At 37.9% G+C, this 18708-nt stretch overlaps 1 protein-coding gene across 4 annotated transcripts in view; it reads left to right on the top strand.

Moving 5' to 3' along the window:
• orc4 (origin recognition complex subunit 4) overlaps nt 1-18708 on the top strand; it is a 113291-nt gene that overhangs the window by 71583 nt on the left and 23000 nt on the right. For all 4 annotated transcript variants that reach the window (XM_033024715.1, XM_033024716.1, XM_033024717.1 and 1 more), the window contains exons 8-13: nt 2061-2212; nt 3126-3299; nt 7472-7558; nt 10174-10282; nt 12504-12599; nt 18462-18529. In XM_033024715.1, coding sequence (XP_032880606.1) covers nt 2061-2212; nt 3126-3299; nt 7472-7558; nt 10174-10282; nt 12504-12599; nt 18462-18529 — 686 coding nt within the window. The remainder of the gene's footprint in view (nt 1-2060; nt 2213-3125; nt 3300-7471; nt 7559-10173; nt 10283-12503; nt 12600-18461; nt 18530-18708) is intronic.

Genomic DNA, 18708 nt, shown 5'->3' with positions numbered 1-18708 from the left:
TACAATGCAGAAATAGACAATTTATTCCAGCTAGTCTTTGCCAAAATGTTGACTGTAGATGTCATCCTGTTCTGCCACTGGATACAGCAATGGGCCACTTGTGCTGGTGAGAGGGGCCAGGTATACTTTATATCGACTCTTCAGCTTCATGCTAGGGATGGCCATCCTTCAAAACCCCATTCATGTTTTAAGTTTAAATTTATTTTTAACTTGAAAACTTATTTTAATTGTCAGGATCTATTTGAATGTTTTTGAGAAACAATTAAAATAGTTCAAAGCTTTTGACTTCAGTGGAGCCCAATCAATGTATTATAATGACTGAATGCTGCCTAGGATATATCTGGAACTATAAAGAACATTTTGAAAGAGTGTACAGAAGAAATTAAAAGATAATTTAGAAAAAGGTTATTTTTAAATGAAAGGATGAAAGATAAAATGAGGAAATAGCTTGAAAAAAGCACAAAAGAAAGAAAACAAAAGATTTTAATCAGCTCACTAGGTATTGACGTCCCTTGGTTTACTTAGACTAAGATTGGGATGTTTCTAAATGAATCCACATCAGAGTAAGTAACGATTGGACAGCTTGAGTAGAGAAGTTGGGAGGTCATATAGCAATTGGATAAGACGTTGGTGAGGCCACATTTAGAGTATTCTGTTCAGTTTTGGGCACCATGTCATGGGAAAGAATCTTTCAAGCTGGAAACGGTGCAGAGAAGATTTACGAGGATGTTGTCAGAGCTCGATGGCCTGAGCGATGGGGAGAGGTTGAGCAAGCTAGGACTATTCCTTGGAGTGGAGGATGATGAGGGGTGATCTTATAGAGATGTATAAAATCATGAGAGGAATAGATTGGGTAGATGTAACGAGTCTCTGGCTCAGAGTAGGGGAATCAAGAACCAGAGGACCGAGGTTTAATGTGATGGGGGAAAGATTTAATAAGAATCTGAGGGGTAACTTTTTCATGCAAAGGGTGGTAGGAGTATGGAAGGAGCTGCCAGAGGAGGTAGTTGAGGCAGGTACTATCACAACGTTTAAGAAACATTTAGACGGTACATGGATAGGACAGGTTTGGAGAGATATGGGCCAAACGCAGGCAGGTGGGACTAGTTTAGATGGGACATGTTGGCCGGCGTTCGCAAGTCGGGGTGAAGGGCCTGTTTCCACGCTGTAAGACTCTATGACTATGATTCCAACTATAAGAAACACGGTTTTCCCTCCAGCGGACAGCGTGAATATTGTTTCTCCATAAAATTTCACTAGATAACAGACTGCTTTGCCATCACCCACTGAGTGAAAATCTGAGGGGAGAAAGAGAGATGGAGAGAGAAAGGAAGCAATGATCAAAATAAAAATTCCATGCTTGTTATTGACTTGCCTTCATTTCTAAAGTAGTATGAATCAACCATACTTAATTTGCTCATGCAATTCCAGGTCAAAAATAAGACAACTCCTTGAGTTCCTGTTTTGTTTCAAAATTGAGATCTCTTAAGATTCTTTGGATGGGGTTGAAAATTATTTCCTGAAATGAAATTTGAAATAAATTGGGCTTTGGACTTTGTGCTGTTTTCAGTGGTGAGATTCCACTCGTTCATCTATTAATAATAATATTTTTAATAATTAATTTACCAATGTGGGTGCCACTGACAACCAAGCATTTACTGCCCAACCCAAAAGAGAAAAAAAGAACTGCAGATGCTGGTTAATACATAAAAGGACACAAGTGCTGGAGTAACACAGCATGTCAGGCAGCATCTCTGGAGAACATTGGATAGATGACGTTTCAGACTGATCCTATCCTTGGACTTTTTTTGTCTGAGAGGTCATGCTTTTGAAGGTGATGGCTTGGTGAAACTTATTCTTACTGGTGAAATTGTATTTCCTTTCAATAGTCGTGAGTCAAAACAAAAATGACAAATTTTAATCAAGAGGATAATTTGTGAAAGCTTTACAATGTATTAAAGAAAGGGAAACAAAACTGAGAAGATAGAACTGCTTTAGAAACTGATGTGGAAAAAAACGAACTATCTTTTAAAATTAATATTGTGTACTCTTATTTCTAGGAAACCGCAGCAGTACTAGGCCTGTGCTTTTAATTTTGGATGAGTTTGACCTCTTTGCTCATCACAAGAATCAGACGTTGCTTTATAACCTGCTTGATATTGCACAGGCAGCCCAGACACCTATAGCTGTAGTGGGTCTAACGTGTCGACTGGTAAGTGTACAAGAAAATCTTTTATTTAAAAAAAATTAAGATACTTGATTGATTTTTCTCAAAACAAATATCTTGCACCAATGACAGTGTCCTTGCAAAAGCCATTGTCACCAGCATGAGACAATAATCCTTGTATATAACTCTACTGGATTGGACATTATGTGAAGATATCAAATTTTCAGCTCCCCAATTCACTCAACGCAAAGATCCCATTGTAGTCAGTAAACAAGCTGAAAGCATGTCTTAAGGAGACATAGAACATAGAAAATAGAAACATAGAGAATAGGTGCAGGAGGAGGCCATTCAGCCCTTCGAGCCAGCACCGCCATTCATTGTGATCATGGCTGATCGTCCCCTATCAATAAACCGTGCCTGCCTTCTCCCCATATCCTTTGACTCCACTAGCCCCAAGACTAGTGGAGCCCCGAGACTGGTATAGAAATCATGAGCTGAGAATAAAATTGATGTTAAAAGTACTGAAACTCCTCCAGGAATAGAAAAATTTGGATTCAGAATTCCTACCTATTTAACTCAAGGAATTTGAAGCTCACCGAAGATTGCTTGTCATATTTCACATGTCTTATCAATGTTAAGCTCAGTTGAGTTACAATCAGGATTTAAGTTGAATTATTGACTTTTTTTCAAAATATTGAAGCACAGAAAATTAACCAAAGGACAGAGATATAAATCATAAAATGTGATTGGAAGAATGTTTTTAAGCAACTTAATGAAATGATCCTGTTTTTGTTTTTTTTAACAAAACCTTTTGTTTAATTGTCTGAACAAATGTTGCTCCAGCGCTAATAGATTGATTTCTGCCCCCAAAGTCTTCAGCAGCTTTAAAGAAAGGTAATAATTCATCAGCTGAATCCTAAAGTATTTGAAACTGTATGCATTTCTGTTGAAACTTCAGGATGTTTTGGAACTACTAGAGAAGAGGGTGAAGTCCAGATTTTCTCACAGACAGATTCATTTGCTGAATGCATTTAGCTTCAGGCAGTATGTGGAAGTTTTCCAGCAACAATTTAGTTTACCGAAAGAGTTTCCTGATGGGACATTCGCACAAGAATGGAATCAAAATATTGAGGTAACTTTTTTCTTATAACACCAACTGTACCAATTACAATGGATCAATGTTTCTTTAAACAAATCATAAGAATAGATTCTGTATTAATATTAGCACAGCATCAGTACCAAGGAATATGTAACCTTTTAACAGTGTGAAGACTTCTTATTCCGAGAGGCAAAGATACTTTCTACTGATCATAATTTAACGTGTTCTGGTTAGTTTAATGTTATATTGTACTCCAATGATCATTCTAGATACCTAATTAAAATTAAAACAAATAAGTTATTTTCAATGTGCACGTCAATGGATATCTGAAGCATGCAATCCGCAGTTCACTTCTGCAGTTTTAAGGAGGAAGCATTTCTTTGCTGCAACAGAAATAGTCAGAACATCTATAGCAAAAGAAGAGACTGCTTCTCATTTTTGACTTTATTGATCTTAAAGGGGCTACCCAGTCTAGCCCTAGCTTTCAGTACAAAGTCTATGGTCTTGCAGGTCATGGGTATTTCAAGTACATATCCAAATTTGTCCTCATTTTCGCTCTAATCATTCTCCCTATTATTTCAAATATTATTCCATCCAATTTCTGACTCCTCTGAGAAGAAAAATTGCTTGTTCCTATTTATTCATAATTTTATTGGTCTCCATTAGTCTTTAGTGTTTCTAGTTTTCCATACAGCTTGAATTTCCAGTCCTGACAACATTTTTATCAATTTCCTTAGTGCAGTCACATCTCCCCTGTAATATAGTGATGAGAACCAGAGCTGGTCTAATTCATATTGTACACAATTCCAGGAAAAACTGCCTGCTCTTAAGAACATGAGTGATAGGAGCTGAATTGAGCCATTCGGCCCATCGTCTACTCCGCCATTCAATCATGGCCGATCTATCTCTCCCTCCTAACCCCATTCTCCTGCCTTCTACCCATTACCTCTGACACCTGTATTAATCAAGAATATATTTATCACTGCCTTAAATATATCCACTGACTTGACCTCCACAGCCTTCTGTTGCAAAGAATTCCACAGATTCACTACACTGACTAAATAAATTCCTCCTCATCTCCATCCTAAAAGAACGTCCTTTAATTCTGAGGCTATGACCTCTATCTAGTCCTAGATTTTCCTACTAGCGGAAACATCCTCTCCACATCCACTCTATCCAAGCCTTTCACTCTGTACGTTTCATCGTTCATATGATCCATCGCTTGCACTTTTAATCACTTTTTAGGTATCTGTAGACAAACTCTGAGCCCTTGTTCCTCCAAATCTCTCCCATTTATTATGTATTTCCCTGCCTATTTCACCTCCCCATACAGTGCCCTCCATAATGTTTGGGACAAAGACCCATTATTTAATTATTTGCCTCTACTCCACAATTTGAGATTTGTAATAGAAAAAAATCACATGTGGTTAAAGTGCACATTGTCAGATTTTAATAAAGGCTATTTTTAATACATTTTGGTTTCACCATGTAGAAATTACAGCGGTGTTTATTTTATACATAGTGCCCCCCCCACCACCATTTCAGGGCACCATAATGTTTGGAACACAGCAATGTCATGTAATTGAAAGTAGTCATGTTTAGTATTTTGTTGCATATCCTTTGCATGCAATGATTGCTTGGTCTGCGATTCATGGACATCACCAGTTGCTGGGGTTCAGATCGGGTGATTGACTTGGCCACTCAAGAATTGACCATTTTTGAGCTTTGAAAAACTCCTTTGTTGCTTTAGCAGTATGTTTGACGTCTGTTTTGCTGTGGAATGAACCGCCAACCAACGAGTTTTGAGGCATTTGTTTGAACGAGCAGATAGGATGTGTCTATACACTTCAGAATTCATTATGCTACTACCATCAGCAGTTGTATCATCAATGTAGATAAGTGAGCCAGTACCTTCAGCAGCCGTACATGCCTAGGCCAGAACACCCCCACCACCGTGTTTCACAGATGAGGTGGTATGCTTTGGATCTTGGGCAGTTCCTTCTCTCCTCCATACTTTGCTCTTGCCATCACTCTGATATAAGTTAATCTTCATCTCATCTGTCCACAAGACCTTTTTCCAGAACTGTGGTTGCTCTTTTAAGTACTTCTTGGCAAACAGTAACCTGGCCATCCTCTTTTTGCTTTTGGTAAGCCTAATGTTTCGCTGATATCTCTAACAATTTTATTCGTGTTCCTCAGTATCATAATGGCTTCTTTGACTTTCATTGGCACAACTTTGGTCCTCATGTTGATAAACAGCAATAAGTTACCAAAGGTGATGGAACTATTAGGTGCTGAGAGATCTCTTATACCTGCATTAAGGAGGCAATTATTACACACCTGTGAAGCCATGTGTCCCAAACATTATGGTGCCCTGAAATGGGGGGATTATGTATAAACACAGCTGTAATTTCTACATGGTGAAACCAAAATGTGTAAAAATGGCCTTTATTAAAATCTGACAATGTGCACTTTAACCACATGTGATTTTTTTCTATTACAAATCTCAAATTGTGGAGTACAGAGGCAAATAAATAAATGATGGGTCTTTGTCCCAAACATTATGGAGGGCATTGTGTGTATTCTCTCACACTTCCTGTGAAAATTCCGTTTCTTGCTTCCTAATTAACCAGATCATCAGCATTTTCTACAGTTTTTATGCTTTCTTTCTTTCAATCCATAGTGATGTTTAAAATATTTGCAAACTTCATCCTATTTTCCAATTATATTTATTTAAACAAATGCCTTAATGGGCTAATATCTTTCACCATGCATAGGCATCACGTCATCAAATCATGTCATCTTTAACATAACAAAATTGATTCATGAAGCAAGATGCTTCACTGGTGTAATCAAGCAAAACTAAATACTAAACAAAAGGAGATTAGATAAGACCAGCCAACTGGCTTGGAAGGAGAATCTTGAAAGAAAATGCAGTTGAAACTGAGCTTTTGGAAATGATTCCTAGCATTTTTTATGATGAATCCAAAATACAAATTCTGATACTATATTTTGTCTTTCGTGGTCACTTAAATTTACGTATACATATCACTTAATCAAGGGAGTAATTTGCTAGGTTACCTGAACAAGCATAGGAAAAATCCCAGCCATCTATTACAAAATTACCTGCCTACATTCACTCAAGGCTTTCTTCCTAGGTTTTTTGCTTTCGCTTGGGGAGTCTGCATCCTGCGGGCATGAACATCAAATTCTCCTAATTTTGTTAGCCCTTGCTGTCTCCTCCCCTTCCTCAGCCCTCGGGCTGTCTCCTCCCATCCCCCCGCCCTCGGGCTCCTCCTCCTCCTTTTACCTTCCTTCTCCCCGCCACCCCCTATCAGTCTGAAGAAGGGTTTCGGCCCGAAACGTTACCTATTTCCTTCGCTCCATAGATGCTGCTGCACCTGCTGAGTTTCTCCAGCATTTTTGTGTACCTTTCTTCCTAGGTTATCTGGTTAGAGTCTGCCTCTGAAGTAACTGATTCCATCGCCATTGACAAGTTTGAGCAGAAAACAAAGTGCTGGAGGAAATCAGTCAGTCAGGCAGCATCAGATGCGGCTTGAACCACTGAATTCCTCCAGCTGTTTTTTGCTCAAGATTCCACCATTTGCAGTGTCTTGTGACTTCATTGACATGTTTGTCATTTCGTTGTCACATCGATCATAAAACTGCCTGTTGATCTTTTATTTCAATTCCTGACCCCTTATATAAAAAACATTTTCTCCTCATAAAAGTTCCTTCTGGTGCAAGAATTTACACTTGCTTTATCTATTCAGTAACTAAAAAAGCTGATTATTTGGCAGAAACTGTGTAAAGACAATCATTGTACCCAAGCCACAAAAGAATATCTGGCAATGTATACTGACCATATTCAGTTTTAAACATTTCCTGTTAAATCAAGTGAAACGATAATATTATTTTGAAAATGTCTATAACATATTATGGTATATAACAGAATTACTAATAAGTGATGTTTTATGTTTGCTTTTTTTGTGTCATGGTTACTGAAGGGCTGCCTAAGGTTGTTGTCTTTTAATAATCTTGCACTTTGACATTGTACTTGTTCATTATAAATAGACCATGAGCGAGAATCACAGACCTTCCAAAGCAAGTCAATCTCTATTTTTCCATTTGTATGTTGGCTGTTTTGCAATGTGCACGAGTCACTTAGTTATTTAACATACTCTGAAATATTGTTACCCTACCAGTCACTGTGCAAAAACAAGACTGTGGTGGATGTTCTACAGAAGCATTTCAGTTCCAGTAAGGATTTCCGCTCCCTGCATATGTTATTGGTAAGAGTTTATTAATTCAAAGGTCATACTTCATAAAGCTTAAACAAGCAATTTACTAATTTTCGCTAGTAAGATTATAATTGGTGGTGCTGCACAATGGAATTTCATTTGCATTAGGGCATACTTACCCGCCTCTTATTTGATGGAATATTGAACAGTGCAGCATAGGAACAGGCACTTTGGTCCACCATGTCTGTGCTGAACATGATGCCAAAATAAACTAATCTTATCTACCTGCACATGATCTATATCTTTCCATTCCCTGCATATTCATGTGCCTATCTAAAAGCCTCTTAAATACCACTATCGTACTCCCTTCAACACCACCCCAGACAGTGTGTTCCTGGCATCCAACACACTTTGTTAAAAAAAAAATACTTGCCCACACATCTCCTTTAAACTTTTCTATTATAAGCCTAGTCTTTGACATTTCCATCCTGGGAAAAAAAGTCTGACTATCTTCCCTATCTATATTTTTATATATTTCTATCAGGTGGATAGAAGTATATAAAATGGAGAAGGAAGGGGGGAGGGGGGGGGGGGGGGGGCAGAACCATTTCATCTCTCGGTTTGATTACACAGTCTATGAGTGTTGAGTTAACTAGTGATGAGTTTTGGTTGTTTTATAGTCTTCAACCTATTGTAGTTTTGAATCCTAATAGTGCTGATGAACTGGAAGAGATTGTTTTTAGGTTTCTGATCCAGTATATATTTATATCTCCCAGAATTAACTGATTAGTGAAACAGCACAGCATTTTTATTTGGGGAGCTGAATATTAATACTATTTAATGACAAGAACAAGAATAATATTTCCAATCCTTCTCTTCGAAAATCCATATGATCACGAATGATTTTTCAAAGCAGTAGCTCTAAGAAAACTGATCAACTGCAAATGCTAGAAATGTGAAATAAAACCAAAATATTTAAAATACTCAGCAAATCAGGCAGCATTCTGTGGAGAGATAAAGAGTTGACATTACATTTCCTTCTCTTCTGACAGAATGCTGCCAAACTTGCTGCATATTTCCAGCAATGTCTGTTTGTATTATGTCATAAGGAGTATGAGTAGAATTAGGCCATTCGGCCTATCAAGTCTACTCCGCCATTCAATCATGGCTGATCTATCTCTCCTAACCCCATTTTCCTGCCTCCTCACCTCTGACTCCTGTATTCTATGACATCTGATGTTGCACAAGAGAACATTTACATGGTTTGGGCAACTTCAATCACTTATGTAATTCAAGTTAATAATTGAGTTAAAATAAATAAAAACATTTTAGCTTCCATATTCCATATATATTTTGAATGTTGTAATTGTAATTGTAAAAATTGTTCTTTCCCAGAAAAATGACGATCAAAATGCAAGGTCTCTCTGTGCCTATTTCAGTTTCTGATATAATGTTCTATTTAAATTTATGGACTTCTACTTTGCGATGTTGTGTCTCTTACTAGGGGAGCATTCTTGGCTCAAACCTTTAAATTTAATCTTTTGTTGCTGCAAATGCAGAGAAATCCTTATTTAGAAACGTCAAATTGAATGCTGTATCCCGCTGTTACCTCATGCTGAACAAAATGAACTTTATAAATTTCAGAGTGTTATTGAAATATGTGACTGTAATTTTGAGCCAGCTAGACCTGGAGCCATAGTCATCCAGCATGGAGCATGTAGAATATCCAAGAAGTTCACCTAGTGCGTGGATTAACATTTCTCTTTCAATCAACAATATTACAATACATGTTTTTGAAAACTTCCTGTGTACATTTCCCTGCATAACAACAGTGAATGCTCCTTAAAGTACTTTATTGGCCATGTAGCACTTTGGGATGAAGATATGAAAGACTTTACAGAAATGCAAATTTCATCCAAAAACATTTCTCCTGCTTCTGTTGAATAAGCAGTATAGGGCATGGAAACAGACCCTTCAGCTCATCACGTCTTTGCCAACCATCAAGTACCTCTTTACTAATCCAATTTTCCAGGACTCGGCTAATATGCTTCTCATTGGTTTTAAGTGCTTATCTAAATATTTAAATCCCATAAGTGTATCTGTCTCCACCACCCATTCAAATGAATTATTCCAGGTTTCAACCATCCTCTGGATGAAAATATTCTTCCTCCAATCTCCTAAATCTACTTCCTGCTATAAACCTATGACCTCTGGTTATAAACACCATTATGAAGAGAACATTCCCTCTCTCCAGAGATGCTGCCAGTCCTGCTGAGTTACTCCAGCATTTTGTGTCTATCTTCGGTGTACAACTAGCATCTGCAGTTCCTTCCTACACCTGACTGTGTTCCTGCACATTTTTATCCTGACTAGTTTGTCATTAAGTGAATTGATTATATGATTTAAATGTAGACACAAAGAACTGCAGACACTTATTACAAAAAAGACACAATGTGCTGGAGTAACTCAGTGGCTCAGACAGCATCTCTGGAGACGATAGGTGGACGACATTTCGGGTCTAGAACCATATTCCATTAACCCTTCAGACTGCTTTATAGAGCAGCGATTAACTCTCCAGAAGACCATTTAACCATGTCTTCTAGGAAATATCTTGCATTGATGACAAATAATCTCCAGTTATTTAATTAATATTATTTTGATTTCAGATGTTAGCTCTTAGTCATGTGACCATTTCCAAGCCAAGTATCCAATCAATGGATCTTCTGGACGCCAGCAGATTGTACACAATGGATTCCAAAGCAAATATACTACATGGTAGGGAGAGCAATGTAGTTCAGTCCAGAAATCAGAGATTTAAGGATTAATAGTCTACACTGCAGTCAGTGAAAATACAGCAGCAACTTATAATTATCCAGCAAGCCTTATAACATCAAAATCTCCCAATGCACTTCTTTAAAGCATATCAAAACATGATAGAGCTTCAAAGTGATCTTGCGGCAAAATGTCAAAAATTTCGTCAAAATCAAGAATCTTAAGACGATGCTAGGAGGCTGCAAGGTGACTTGGATAGGTTGGGTGAGTGGGCAAATTCATGGCAGATGCAGTATAATGTGGATAAATGTGAGGTTATCCACTTTGGTGGCAAAGACAGGAAAGTAGACTATTATCTGAATGGTGGCCGATTAGGAAAAGGGGAGATGCAACGAGACCTGGGTGTCCTGGTACACCAGTCATTGAAAGTAGGAATGCAGGTGCAGCAGGCAGTGAAGAAAGCAAATGGTATGTTAGCATTCATAGCAAAAGGATTTGAGTATAAGAGCAGGGAGGTTCTACTGCAGTTGTACAGGGTCTTGGTGAGACCACACCTGGAGTATTGCGTACAGTTTTGGTCGCCTAATCTGAGGAAAGACATTCTTGCCATAGAGGGAGTACAGAGAAGGTTCACCAGACTGATTCCTGGGATGGCAGGACTTTCATATGAAGAAAGACTGGATAGACTCGGCTTGTACACGCTAGAATTTAGAAGATTGAGGGGGGATCTTATAGAAACTTACAAAATTCTTAAGGGGTTCGACAGGCTAGATGCAGGAAGATTATTCCCGATGTTGGGGAAGTCCAGAACTAGGGGTCACAGTTTAAGGATAAGAGGGAAGTCTTTTAGGACCGAGATGAGAAAATCATTTTTTACACAGAGAGTGGTGAATCTGTGGAATTCTCTGCCACAGAAGGTAGTTGAGGCCAGTTCATTGGCTATATTTAAGAGAGAGTTAGATGTGGCCCGTGGCTAAAGGGATCAGGGGGTATGGAGAGAAGGCAGGGATGGGATACTGAGTTGGATGATCAGCCATGATCATATTGAATGGCGGTGCAGGCTCGAAGGGCCGAATGGCCTACTCCTGCACCTAATTTCTATGTCTATGTTTCTATGAAAGAGATATCTTAAGAGAAAAGATGAGATGGTGAATTGCAATACTTAGGGTCTGAGCAGTTGAGATTAAGGCTACTAATTATGCAGGGATTTGGCAATGATCAAAATACCAAAATTGGAGCAGTGCATCTCTTCCTTCTCAAGTGAGCACTGTTCCATCCTCTCTATTCTGCTCGTAACTCTTTTTTAGACTGAACGTATTGTGCTTAATGGTCATTTTCAGTTTTAGACAGCTCCCAGAGAGAGACAGAGTTGGTAGCTAGGGAATGGTGCTTGTGACGAGGACCAAAATCTATGTTAACATGTTAACAATTAGCTTGTTATATTGTAGGAAAAGGAATATGAGGCGTTTGTATTGTTCAGTTTTATTGCTTTTTTTTTTTTAAAGAGCTTGTAATTTTGTAGATATTTTCTAATTTACCATTTATATTATTTTGACATTTTTTTTAAACAGTCATGCATAATGTGAAGCATGCTTTGAATACCTAGTCCCGTGCAACCTCAATAGATGCTTGTGTGCTCTTTGATTATAAAGCCCATAATTTTTAATACTGACTGTTTTTAATACCCGTTTCTCTTGCATCAAGCCAAAAACATTTTGTGTCTCAGTAGTTATATTTCAGAGCACTATATCCTGTTCGGGTTAGGGAAATGGTAAAATTATTAATATAAGCATTTTGTTTTTGCATCAGGGGAAGGGATTTTGAATTGTTTGCATTTTTCTACCATATTAAAATTTATTTGGAGGTTTTAACTTTTAGCTGGCTTGTTTTTCTATTTTTTCCTTTTGCTATTTAATTGCTTCCTCTAAAATTAACTGGTCATTTGGTTGAAAAATGCATAGCCCTGCAGAGAACCACTATGATTAGAAATTTTAACTGTGCATTTCATAATTAACTTTCCATTGAAGATCTTGTGTTGTGCACTATTTTGCTCTCTCTTCCTCTTTGTCGCATCTCGCTTTAATACAGATAATTTTCCAATTATTTGAAGTCTGTGGAAATATGCTGCAGTTAACTTGGGAATTGCCTTTGATTTTTTTAAAGTTTAGTTGAAATTATCTTTGTGAATTTTAGTTTTAATATCTGGCTCCATTTTCCCTTGTAGGTCTGTCTGTGCTGGAACTCTGCCTAATTATTGCCATGAAGCACTTGAATTCCATTTATGAAGGACAGCCGTTTAACTTTGAAATGGTTTACAATGGTGAGTTATTTTTTAAAAAGGAAATGAGGACCATGGAAAATTAGGTAACTCAGTCTGCAGATGGGGCTTTAAATTTCTCTTCAGCAGAAATTGTCCCATATGATTTTGCTTGACATTGAGGAGAACGAACATAGATGATTGGACAATGTAGTAAAACCAGAGTTTGCTAGGATGGGGCAGACCATAAATAAATCTCCGATTGGAGACAGAACAGGGAAAAATCATAAATTGATGAAATTGAGGGCTCTTCATCTGAATGCGCATAACCTTCAGAACAAAATGTGTGCATTAGCGGAAAAATAGATAAATGGTACAAACTAATAGTCATTACAGAAATACTGTTGCAAAGAATTAAATATTTCATGATACTTAACATTGACAATAGACAAACTAAAGTGGAAAAGTGGAAGTGTAGTGATGACCTACAGGTGGAGGCAGGTTCTCTGGATACTTTCAAGAGAGAGCTAGATAGGGCTCTTAAAAATAGCTGAGTCATGGGATATGGGGAGAAGGTAGGAACGGGGTACTGATTGGGGATGATCAGCCATGATCACATTGAATGGCGGTGCTGGCTCGAAGGGCCGAATGGCCTACTCCTGCACCTATTGTCTTGACCTTAAAATTTGATACATTCAATAGTGAGGAGACCTTAGTTTTGAAAATAGCATGACAAATCAGTTTTGGTGTAACTAAGAAACAGCAAGGGATAGAAGACAATGGTGAGAATTGGTTTTAGAACTCCAAGCAGCTGTTGTAATGTAATAATGGTATAAGTAATGTTAAATTAGAGGTGCACATAACTAGGGTATTATAGGAATACATCTAGACTGGACAAACCAAGTTAGCAGTAATAGTAGAGCCGGAATATGCGTAATGAAAGGGAGTTAATATGGTAGTTAGGCTACCTTTAAGAAATAGTAATTCTACTAACATTTTATTTAATGACTAGAAGAGATTTAGTTTAGGCTGAAAGAGGCTGAATAAAACAAACTGAAGGCATAAGGCTTGAGATAGATGGATTATGTAGACTGGAAAACAACATTAGAAGACAAAAAATAAGCTGTGTTACTAATGTCTCTTTTTTAAAGGCAATATGTCCAACTGGAAAAATGGTGCTACTGTGATTTAAGATTTGTTAAAGATAGTATTAGAAAAAGGTGTATGCTCTTGTCAACAAAAGCAATAAGCTTGAGGATTGGAAGATTTCATATCTCACCAAAGGAGGACCAAAATATTGCTAGTAAATATGAGAGTAAACTTGTGATAAGAGTTATATGTTACAAGAGCTTCCATAGATGTTCATAAAGGAAAAGGTCTGCCAACAGAGATAAGAGAAAACATATTGGAGAATAAGAAAATGACCAAAAAGAAAATCAAATATCTTCAAAAATTGGTATAGAAATCCTCCTGAAGATAGTGGAGAACTATAGATTTGTTTAGTTTAGTTTAGAGATATAGCACGGAAACAGAGTCCGCACCGACCAGCGATCCACGCACATTAACACAATCCTACCCACTAGGGACGATTTACATTTATACCAAGCCAATTAACCTACAAATTTGTGTGCCTTTGGAGTGTGGGAGGAAACCGAAGTTCTCAAAGAAAACCCACGTTGTCACGGGGAGAATGTACAAACTCCGTACAGACAGCACCCATAGTTAGGATCGAACCCAGGTCTTTGGCGCTGTAAGACATCAACTCTACCGCTGTGCCACCATGCTGCCCATAGACGTGGAGTTAATTAACTTTAGAATAACCTTTTTTTTTTAAATGGTATTGCAAAAATTAATGGAAACATAGAAACATAGAAAATAGGTGCAGCTCGAAGGGGCCAACCAAAATATGATCATGGTTGATCATCCAAAATCAGTACCCCATTCCTGAATTCTCCCCATATCTCTTGATCCCATTCCGAACTAAACAGTGATATATCCTCAGGACCAGATGATCCATTCCTAGGATTTTGAAGGGCATACATACAGAAGAGGTGGGTATACTTATATCTTACACATTTCTACCAAGTCTAAATTGACCCTTGCATATTGAAGGTGGAAAATGTAACCGTTCTATTTAAGAAAAGGATTAAGAACACATCGCTATTGACTAAGTAGTATGCCATCAATTATCACTTCCTTAAACATAGATTTTCTGCATATGAAAATGGTGGGATATATTTTAATAAAGTGATAATAGGGCACTTAGCAAATAATAATTAGATTAGACAGTCGACAACTTGATGAAAGAGAAATAGTGTTTAAGAAATCTATATCTTGAGGTTGCAACTTACAAAGTAGATGAATCAGTTAACATGGTGTAATTGGACATAGATGGCCTTCAATAAAGTGCCACGCGATACAGGAGCACGTAGTATTTGGGATAATATGGTTAATAGAAAATAGGAATAATTAGTTAATTTTCAGGTCAGGTTCATGACAAAGGGGCAGGTGTTACAGAAATTGATGTTGGGCTCCAGCTATTCAATGCACAGTGCATTCAATAAGTATTCAGACCCCTTCACTTTTTACACATTTTGTTACGTTACAGCCTTATTCTAAAATTGATGAAATTCTTTTTTTTATCATCAATCTACACACAATACCCCATAATAAAAAAGCAAATACAGGCGTTTGGAAATGTTTGCAAAGTAATTAAAAATAAATAACTGAAATATCACATTTATATAAGTATTCAGGCCCTTTACTCAGTACTTTGTTGAGGCACCTTTGGCAGCAATTACAGCCTTAAGTCTTCATGGGTATGACGCTACAAGCTTGGCACACTAGTATTTGGGTAATTTCTCCCATTATTCGGTGCAGATCCTCTCAAGCTCTGTCAGGTTGAATGGGGAGCGTCAATGCACAGCTATTTTCAGGTCCCAGAGATGTTCGATCAGGTTCAAGTCCGGGCTCTGGCTGGGCCACTCGATTACATTCACAGACTTATCACAACACCACTCCTGCATTGGCTGTGCTTAGGATCGTTGTCCTGTTGGAAGATGAACCTCCGCCCCAGTCTGAGGTCCAGAACGCTCTGGAGCAGGTTTTCATTAAGGATCTCTCTGTACTTTGATCAGTTCATCTTTCCCTCGATCCTGACTAGTCTCCCAGTTCCTGCCGCTGAGAAACATCCCCACAGCATGATGCTTCCACCACCATGCTTCACCATAGGTATGGTTTGGCCAGCTGATGAGTGGTGCCTGGTTTCTTCCAAACATGACACTTGGCATTCAGGCCAAAGAGTTCAATCTTGGTTTCATCAGACCAGAGAATCTTGTTTCTCATGCCTTTTGGCAAACTCCAAGTGGGCTGACATGTGCCTTTTACTGAGGAGTGGTTTCCATCTGGCCACTCTACCATAAAGGCCTGATTGGTGGAGTGCTGCAGATATCATTGTCCTTCTGGAAGGTTCTCCCACCTCCACAGAGGAACTCTGGAGCTCTGTCTGAGTGACCATTGGGTTCTTGCTCACCTCCCTGACCAAGCCCCTTCTCCCCCGATTGCTCAGTTTGGCTGGGCGGCCAGCTCTGTAAAGAGTCCTGGTGGTTCCAAAGTTCTTCCATTTAAGAATGACGGAGGCCACTGTGCTCTTTGGGACCTGCAATGCTACAGAAATTGTTTTATAGCCTTCCCCAGATCTGTGTCTTGACACAATCCTGTCTCGGAGGCCTATAGACAATTCCTTCGTCTTCATGGCTTGGTTTTTGCTCTGACATGTGGGACCTTATATAGACAGGTGTGTGTCTTTCCAAATCATGTCCAATCAATTTAATTTATCACTGGTGGACTCCAATCAAGTTGTAGAAACATCTCAAGGATAATCAATGGAAAGAGGATGAACATAATCTCAATTTTGAGTGTCGTAGCAAAGGGTCTGAATACTTATGTAAATGTGATATTTCAGTTATTTCATTTTTAATTACTTTGCAAAAATTTCTAAACACCTGTTTTCGCTTCTTCATTCTGTATGTTTAATTCTTTATTCAGTGTGTAGATTGATGATAAAAAAAATGAATTTAATCCATTTGAAAATAACGCTGTAACGTAACAAAATGTGGATAAAGTAAAAGGGTCCGAATACTTTCTGAATGCACTGTACATCATTGATATAAATGTCGGGGTCCAGTATGACATAACCAAGTTTACTAATTACAATGTGGACTATAAGGAGGATACAAACAGGCTAAGTAAATGGGCAAAATTATAGTTAATGGAATAAAACAATTGTGAAGTTATCTACTTTGGTGGGGAAATTGTGTTTTTTTTAAATGAAGGCTTTTCGGGTCGAGACCCTTCAGACTTTGAACTCTGAAGAAGGGTCGCGATCCGAAAAGCCGATGGTCACCATTTCCTTCCCTTCGGAAATGCTGTCCTGCTGAGTTCCTCCAACATTTTGTGTCTAGCTATAGTTTATTTAAATTTATATGCTCCCATAGACTCCATTCCAAGAATTATTCTCGTAAATATTTTCTGCATCATCTCTAAAGCCTTCACCTTTTGTTTTAATAATGTGGTGACCATAGTCTAATGCTCTATCCCAATTGAGACCAAATAATAAGTGTTTTCTAAAAGTTCAGCATTATTTCCTTGTTTATACACAATGCCTTTATTGATAAACCCTTTTAAACTACTTCCTCAACATGCCCTTTTGTTTCCAATTTGTGTACTTGCATCGCCAAGTCCATCTGTTTTCCGGCTCCCTATTAACCATTCAAAACCATCAGTGTACAGTAGCTGCAATGTGCATTATCTACAAATGACATTGCTGTTTCTGCCTAGAATACTTCGAGAGCATCTCCCAAACCTCAACCTCTGCTGCCAAGGTGTTTAAAGGCAGCAGGTGTAAGGAAACACTGCCATCTACAGGATCACTTGTAGGTTGCACTAAGATTTTACTGGGTCTAAATCCTGGAATTCCCTTACCTAACCGAACTAACAGCAGAACTACAATGGTTCAAGAAGCCAGTGTCCACCATCTTCAGGGAATCGGAAATAAATGCTAGCCTGATCATAAAATGGTCAGACCCTGAAACGGAATAAATAAATCAAATTAAATTAAATTGTAGCCTTAGTCCCTTATCTTCAAAAAACAATTCAATTAGTCTGGTGATTAAAAATGCAGAAGGTACCATCTATCTTTTCATTTCTAATAAATTGGACTGTTATATTTCTGTGAAATGCAGTGGTAGAGTTGCCAAACTTAAACATTAATATACACAAAGTACAATTCTATCTTGCAATTCATATAATTGAAGGTTTGAATATTAAAAGATCTGGATTTTAAGTGTGCTGTCATTATGGGGAAGCAGTTCTAGCTAGCTATGATAGAGAGTTGAGCCATGCTTTAGGTTACAAAGAAATGTAGTTGATTAAATCCTGATAGTTGTATTTATTCAGTTTTGATGCATATTTATCTCTACGGGGAAAGTCGATGCCCCATTACATAAAGTGATTGAAATTAGTGTCCATGGATCCTAAGGTGTCCCCCCCCCCCCTAAAAAAAGGAGCAGAATGCATAAAATATTTGGGATAATGGGGAAAAGTTGTAGATAAAACTTAGCCATGTTTGATTTTCCAAACTTGGAATCCTGCCAAAAGATTGACCAGATTAACTTATTACAGAATAATTTTGCTTGCAATTGCATATAATAAATTAAAGGCTATTGACAATAGTAAATAACGATTTTAATTATTTTAGATACAAATGCTGAGAGGTTGCTCTCATGACATGTGGTAAGAATGAAGAGTGATAAACAATTTAAAAATGTTGAAGAATTTAATTCTTACTGTCTAACTGTAACTACTTATTTTGAAAGATGTGTTGAAAAATGTACCGTATCTTTACCACCTGTTCTTGCATTACAGAATTTCAGAAGTTCGTACAAAGGAAAACTAATTCTATGCATTACTTTGAGAAATCAGTAGTTTTGAAGGTAAGGAAAGTTGCGCAATGCAAACATTGAACGAAAGAGGGGAGGGGAAGCCTCCAAGAGTGGGGTGTTTAATACATCAAGAGAAAGCGAGAGAACGATGGAACAGGATATTGACAAGCAAAGTGTGACAGGCCACGGTAGAAAATGTAAATAGCAAATAGAGTGATACAGTGTGGAGA

This window comes from Amblyraja radiata, chromosome 7, assembly GCF_010909765.2.
Source record: "Amblyraja radiata isolate CabotCenter1 chromosome 7, sAmbRad1.1.pri, whole genome shotgun sequence".
NCBI classification, from domain to species: domain Eukaryota; kingdom Metazoa; phylum Chordata; class Chondrichthyes; order Rajiformes; family Rajidae; genus Amblyraja; species Amblyraja radiata.
This window is presented reverse-complemented; position numbering and strand designations above follow the sequence as displayed.